This window comes from Malurus melanocephalus, unplaced genomic scaffold (assembly GCF_030028575.1).
Source record: "Malurus melanocephalus ecotype Western Australia unplaced genomic scaffold, MMel_1.1 scaffold_448, whole genome shotgun sequence".
Taxonomy (NCBI): domain Eukaryota; kingdom Metazoa; phylum Chordata; class Aves; order Passeriformes; family Maluridae; genus Malurus; species Malurus melanocephalus.
The window spans coordinates 443,956-451,263 of record NW_026623680.1 but is presented as its reverse complement, the minus strand read 5'-3'; the positions used below and the strand labels follow the sequence as shown (position 1 = coordinate 451,263).

The 7,308-nt window shown below is 45.4% G+C and overlaps 1 protein-coding gene across 1 annotated transcript; it reads left to right on the top strand.

The window, feature by feature from the left end:
* Positions 1-9: 9 nt before the first annotated feature.
* LOC130581931 (uncharacterized) lies at positions 10-2,157 on the top strand. Its single transcript, XM_057380340.1, has 2 exons — positions 10-150; positions 1,147-2,157. Exons 1-2 carry the CDS (start codon positions 10-12, stop codon positions 1,612-1,614), a joined length of 609 nt encoding a protein of 202 aa, XP_057236323.1. The 3' UTR covers positions 1,615-2,157.
* Positions 2,158-7,308: the final 5,151 nt, after the last annotated feature.

Sequence of the window (7,308 nt, the reverse complement as noted above, 5' to 3'; positions counted from 1 at the left end):
CTCCAGGCCATGGCTGGAAAAATCACCAAAATCCTGCTGCTGCTGGCCATCCTCCAGTACGGGCTGAGGGCAGATGCCCAGACAGGGAAGACCACGGAGGAGGTCCCGATACAGCGTGAGGAACAGCGCAACCAGGGGATGACTTGGCTGGTGAGAAAGATTGTAWATTGCTCAAGAGACTGTGACTGGGCAGCTGGGAATAACTCTGGATTAGTCTGTGTGAGTAGCAGGGCAGTGATCCTCTAGCATGGGCTAAGTTTTAACAATGCCTGCATGCCACTTGGGTGTCTCTGCCCAGGTGTTRTTTCCTGCCTGCTGCTCACCTCTATTTCTCACTTCAGRGGCCTGGGTACACAGMRAACAATGGCCTCACTCTAAAGACAGAGGCAAAGAAGGCATTAATTACTTCAGTCTCTTCCTCATTCTTTGTCGCTATATTTCATCCCYATCCAATAAAGGATGGAGATTCTTCTGAGCGCTCCTTTTGTTGCTAATGAATTTATAAAAACATTTTTATTCCCTTATATGGCAGTTAATATATTACCAGATTAAGTTCTAGTTGAGCATTGGTTCATTTGAGCTTTCTGATTTTCACCCTTCACAACTTCTCGGCAGCTGTGTCCTCCTGAGTGGCTGCCCCTTCTTCCAAATGGGATAAACTCTCTGGTTYTATGTGAATTCCATCCAAAGTCCCATCTGGCTGGGCAGGGTGTCACTGTGGGGCTCTGGTGTCTCTGGCTTGGGGTGACATGTCCCCAGATGCCCCATGTGGCAGTGTCACCRCAGCAGTGAATGGGGCAGGAGATGGGAAGCCTGGGCCAAGGGACAGACACAAAGCACCAGCACCCAGGGGGAGCCTCAAAGGCTGGGGAGAGGATGCAGGGGCTGGGGAGATAGTTTTGGGCAGGGCAGGTGACTCCCTCAGGGTCATTCACAAAGGCTGCCAACTACAGCCAGTGCCCATGGGGATRTGCCCTCATCCCCACAGTGTTCCAACTTTCTCCTGGCTGCCTCCAGGGTCCTGCACCGCCTCTCCCACCCATCCCTGGGCCCTGCATCTCCTGCCCCCACTGCCCCAGCCACCATCTCTCCACCACCAGCCCTGTTGAGCCCCTTCTCTCCCTCCTTCTCCTTCTCTTCCTCCAGGCCGTGGCTGGAGGCATCACCAAAATCCTGATGGTGGTAGGCATCTTCCAATATGCGCTGAGCGTGGATCTCCCAGCCGTGGAGGTCACGGAAGAGCTCCTGAGACAGCATGAGGAGCAGCGCAGCCAAGAGATGTCCAACCTGCAGAAGATGGAGGAGAGGATTCAGGAGCAGCCCAGACCCACCCAGAAAACCACRCTCATCTCAATCTGCCAGCAATGGGGGTTCTGGAAGTGTATTGAATTTATCCTCGCAGTCTTTGGGATCTACTTGCTGCCCCGGCGGAGGAGAGCTGACACCTCTGACAGCGACAGCCAGAGGGAAAACACCTGCAATGCCCAGGATCAGATGGAGATGGAGATGGAGATAGAGGAGGAYGAGGAAGAGGAGGGTGGTGAGGACAAGCCGTTGGATAATGGAGGGACCTCCTCTGCTCCTGCCTTGTCCTTCCCAGAAGAAACGTTCTGATGGCTGTGTCCAGCCACGGGAGCCGGCAGCGCCTCAGCCTGCAAGGACAACATCATCGACYGCCTGCTGCTCCTGCCCCTGACACCACCCACTGTGCACTTGTTCCACCAGAGCTGGGCACTGCGGGACATCTGCTGACACCTCTGCAGCCGTGTAGAGCAGAAGCCAGAGAAAATGCTGTGCTTCYTCCTCCCCCACCTGAGGAGGCAAATAGAATCCAGATCCTTGCCTCCTGCACAGCCTCTGCAAATGGTCCCAGTTGTGATACTGTCCCTGCCAGAAGCACAGAAGGGATTTACCCCTTGTCCATCTCTTAATAAAATAGTGGATCTGTTTTGAGAAATGCTGTGCTTGTGAGTGTCYGGGCAAGACTGTATTGGGGGATAGTGCCCCTTGGCTCTATCTCCCCTCTGTAACAAAGASATGAAGTTTGTGATCCAGCTGATGTTTGCAGTGGTTATATTTGTGCTTAGACACCTAGCACCTCCCTGTCTTCTCTCCTCCTGGTGTTCTTGCTGTCTCCTCCTCACTGCATCCTTTGCCATGCCCTGGGACACCTCTGAACTTGCTTCAAAAGATGCTGCTGAAAACAGCAGTTCCATCACAGGGTCTTGCTTCTTTTCCTCAAGCTGTCCTTAGGAGGGTTGTTCCATAAGGTGAAACCTCAAAGGCCTGTGGAGGCCATTGTGTCACCATTTCTGACCATCAGATCTTRACCTACAGCTGGAGCCTCAGCCACCTCTGGATACAGTTTGATGGGTGCTGGGAGATGGCCTTGTGTACACAGRCCTCTCTGGACACTTTCARAACCCACCTGGATGAGTTCCTGTGTCACCTGCTCTAGGTGACCCCACTTTAGCAGGARGGTTGGACTGGGTGATTTCCAGARGTCATTTCTAACCCWAACGRTTCTTTGATTCTGTGAACTTGTAAAATTTATAAGAAACTGCTTGTGTGTGCAAATGCCGAAGAGAAGCATAAAATGTAAYATGTAAATCATCTGCTTTTCCTCTTTGTTGCTTTTTCTTTCCCCGTTCCTTTGCCTCTTCCCTTCCTCAGTTCTCTAAGTCCCTGAGGCAAATATTAGAAATCCACTCCAACGGCCAATTCCTAAGGGAGCAGTCGGGCTTTTTGCAGGACACGAGGATTTTCCAGGTGCACTTGAGGAATCGCCCGGCGGGAGCCCCGACTGCCATTGCGGGGATTGACCGCCAAGGGTCCCCCTTGTACCAGCGCCTGAGGTGCGGCGTGTGCCAATGGATCGGGAAAATCCCCGCGAATTCTCYTTAAAAGACGCTATCTATGACTACGTAAATATTGCTGCATAATCATTTCTTCACCAAAGAAGATAGTTTTAATGTAGTTTCTCCGTTTTGAAATTATAATGTTCCTTGGAAAGACATAATTTGCTGATTAGAGATATGTTTGTTTAGCTGCAGAGCCTCAAGCTTCAAATTTGATTGCCTTCATTTTAATCACATAACTGATCTTATTTTCAGTAACACGGAGTTGTTTGTTCMAAATGCATTTATGAATTCTTATCTCAGTTATGTCACATGGTGGAAGTGATATCACTCTTACTAATTCCTAATATCATAAAAAACCCACTTACACAGAGGAGAAAGTGCTGGAAGAAGGAAGTAGCTTTTGAATTTATTTAAACTAAACACTCTCAATTTTAAGTCTTTAATCCTGCTTATGCTGCCCTCAAAGACAGGCTCCAAAACCATACATGATCCATGTACCTCTGATGTCAAAGACCTGTCACACTGAGTRTGACACAGATACACTTGGCTCATGTCCCATTGCCCCTGCCTGCAGCTACATCTCCTTTGTCTGCCTTGCTTTATCATGTCTTCCTTCTTCCTAGATGCATCCTAYCTCCAGGAACTTCCAGCTGCTCAAGCTGCCATCCCTTATTCTTCCAACCTACAGGACAAGGGAAAAGAAAATAAACTAATTGAGGCAGTGGCACTTCATAGCACAATTTCCTGACTCCTGCACCACCCCTTCAGCCCTGAGATCCTCTGAGTCCCTGCTCATCCTGTGCTAGGAACTCTCTGGAGAAGAAAAACCTGAGCTTTCTGGACCTGCAAGGCAAGCACAAAAAAGAGGGTAAACTTTTAAAAAAGCAAGACAGGGAGAGGTTTTGGTGATGGAAAAAAATTGCACCTGCCAAGTCACCTTTTACAGAACTTCTGGCTGCAGCATGATGGAGACAGAGATGGCTTTTCAGAAACCTTCCTTTTCAGCCAAGGATTAAAGGGGGTCCTACAATGAATTAAATAATAATTTTACAACACATGTAATTGTTGGACACACTCTGTCCCAGCCTCACAATTTAACAGTGATGTCTGTGTGCCACAAGGTGAAGAACAGGGATCCAAGGACATACAATGCCAGTAGCAAAACGTTGCTCAAGTTSCAGAGCTCCTTTCCCAGCCCACTTCCAGCCTGACACAGAGCAGTGTGCATGCTCTCCAGGATGTGTGTGCCAGGGATATGGGGCTGGAAGAGAAGGAGTTTCAATACCTTGTTCCGGAAGTTACTTCTTAGTTGCTGTTTTAGGAAGAGGTCATCACTGAGCCATAAAGTGCTTGGAAAATGTCCTCTCTCACCCAGAACCTTCTCCTGTGGCAATGGTGGGGAGAATGCCAGTGGAAAATTCCTGTGCATAATGAGGTCAGATATACCAGTTTTCCATCTTTTTTAACTACCCAAGCAGTGAAAAGCAACTGGAGTGACAGCCAAGGCTGATCCAGACACAGCTCCCGGAAACATTATGCAAGAACATGACCTTGATGTAAACAGGAGTTCAGGATCTTAATGCAAATGGGAGTCCCTGAAAAGATCAGGCTGATCACCTRTTGAGATAGGGTTGTTCTAATCACAAGAAATATTTGAAAGCTAAATCCATCTCCAGAGCACAACAATGCCTGAATTGAAAGGTGGATAYGGGAACATGTGACTGAGCAGCCCAGTTGGGCCTTGGAGCCTCAGAGCCAGYGTGGGCTGGGAGGCAAAGTGACATTAAAGAGAGGGAACAGTTTGTACACTGGCCAACCTGCAGAGGTTTAATTTCTCCTCRGTAGGTAACAAGCACCGACATCTGTGAAAGTCACTGTGCAGTGAATAACAAACATCCAAATGTGGGGCACCCAGGAAGGCGGCCAGTCCAGCTCTGCCAGAGTCAGCAGCTGCACTTGCAAGCACCAAGTTTTTATTGCAGTGATTATTGATGACCGAGCCCAGCATCCTTTTCAAAGCAGAGCTTCTCATCGAACTGTGTATTAATGGCTGACTCTGAGAGCTGATGGCTTTGCTTCATCATTTGGCTCTGACACAGGGAAACAGAGCAGCATGAGAAGGTAGCAAATGCAGGCAAACTCTTCTAAATCACTGGCTGTGATTCTAAAAAGTATGGTTGAGCTTTTTTGCACAAATGATAAAAACATTGTGGCATGAAAAAGGCTGCCTTTACAAACAGCAGGGTGGAAACCTGCAAGTAAACCAAACACTAAATAAATAGGGATAACTGGATTTGTTTGTTTTTAATGAGGCAATAATAACGGTAATAATCAGAGAAAGAAACARCTCCATTTTAAAATTATTTTCAGACTCAACAAATTTTATTCTCAAATTTGAGCTTTTACATACATATATATATAATGTTTGTGTCTAAATATTACATACATATAATTTCYTTTATCTACATTGCCTTTTTCATCTTTAAAAAATTTGAATCATGTGTCTTACATAGAGTAGTTCTAATAACCATGTTTGTATGGCAAAGAGAGTGGCTTTTTTCAGCCACTCACTAGCATCACTTTGTGAAGCCTTAAGTGGCTTAAAATGCCCTTTACACAGYCTTTATTCTGCTTACTTCAGAGAAATCTCATCTTACAGAAAGCTGGAAGGGGAGAATCTTGTGCCAGGGCAGTATAGGTCTGATCCACTCAAGCATGAGCTTTTTATATCAAGTCTGTGAGCAGTAATTCTGACCCATATGGTTTACTGAATTAGAGSCTAATTTTGTAATATCCCATCCAGATTTATATCTTAGTACCTGAACATTTTGCCTTATCAACTAGAATGTTGCCTTGCATAATTCATGAAGCTGTGAATTATTTTTATGTATCCTTTCCCACTATTTTTTTAAAGCTACTTGAAAACCAAACACTAGAAGTACAAAAATGCTTAACAGCATTCTGAAACAAACTTAGACCATGATCCTGTGAACAGTAGTAAGAGCAGTCTGGGATTATTTACACATGCAAGATAAATACTAGATTAAAATATTTCCTCGATCATAACTTACACGCTTGAGGGTGCAAAAATAAAGCAAAATACTTTTGTTCAAAGTCCAATAATAATACTTCACATTATTTCAATTTATAACTTCAAAATACCCATAAAACTTGCGCCTACTAAGAAAACYCAAAACAGAGTACAATATGTTTAATATTTCTCCCTCTTGGATGCTTAACAAGCAAAATATCATAAACTGCTACAGATGGAGCTTTAGSACAGTTTAGCAGAGCTTCTATGCAYCCCATCAGAGTAGTATAGAGCAGTGAAATGAAGACAGACGGTGCAGTAAGTGCAAGAGCTGTAAATGAATGTGAACAGAAATTGATTTTGAAATGTTCTTGGCGCTTTCCCAAGAAAATATTATCACTGTATTTAAAAAGAAGCGTTCCATGCATTGTTTCAGGATTACTAAGTATAAACWCTGGCCTCCTTAATTATTTTCTCTTCTGAGACCTATTTTCAGTTCAGCTGCGACATTTACATAAAAACCAAGCAAACTTCTATGGATTGTCAAAACTAAGTAGAATAAGAATTGTACTTGAGCACTGTATCTAGTTCTGGGCTTCCCAGGACAGGACAGATATGGAGCTACTGGAGAGAGTCCAGCAAAGTGTCACTACAATTTTAAAGGCACTGAAACACCTCTCCCACAAGGAAAGGCYGAGAGAAATGRGACTMTGACATGGAGAGGAGAAGGCTCAGGGAGGGACCTCGTCAGAGGTGCAGAGAGGACAGAGCCAGGATCTTTTAACTAGTGCCCAGTGAGAGCACAAGATGCAAAAGGCACAAACTGAAACATAGGAAGTTCTGTCTGAACATCAGGAAATACTTTTCTGCTGTGAGGATGTCCAAGCACTGGCACAGGTTGTCCAGGGATATTGTGGAGTCTCTGTGCTCAGACATTCCAAAGCCACCTGGACACAGTCCTGGGCAACTGCTTCTAGGTGACCTGACTGAGGCTGGACCACTTTCAGCCATTCTGTCATCCTATATAGAGAATTGTGCTTTAAAATGTGTCAACAAAAAAAAATTCCTGAGGAGACTGCAGTATCTTGAGTATCAACCTCATTAATTTTCAGCATTAGTTAAGCCAAGTGTTTCATTCTTTGAGTGGACAAGAACTATACATCCAAAGTCAGGTTATTTTATGCTTTTCTACGTTTGCAGCTGTGGCAATGCATCTGCATCCCATGGACAGCAGTCARTACTCTGTGGATGTATAAAAGCATTGAGACCAGGCTGCTCTCAGGTGCACAAAGCTGGACTTGTGTGAATTGGCATCACTCTGTGTTCCCTAGCCTAGGCTGCTTACTCCTTAGGGAAAACTGAAAATWGCTGGGAGAAAAGGTTTTCAGGAAAAGTCTCATATGAAAGTTTTCATTT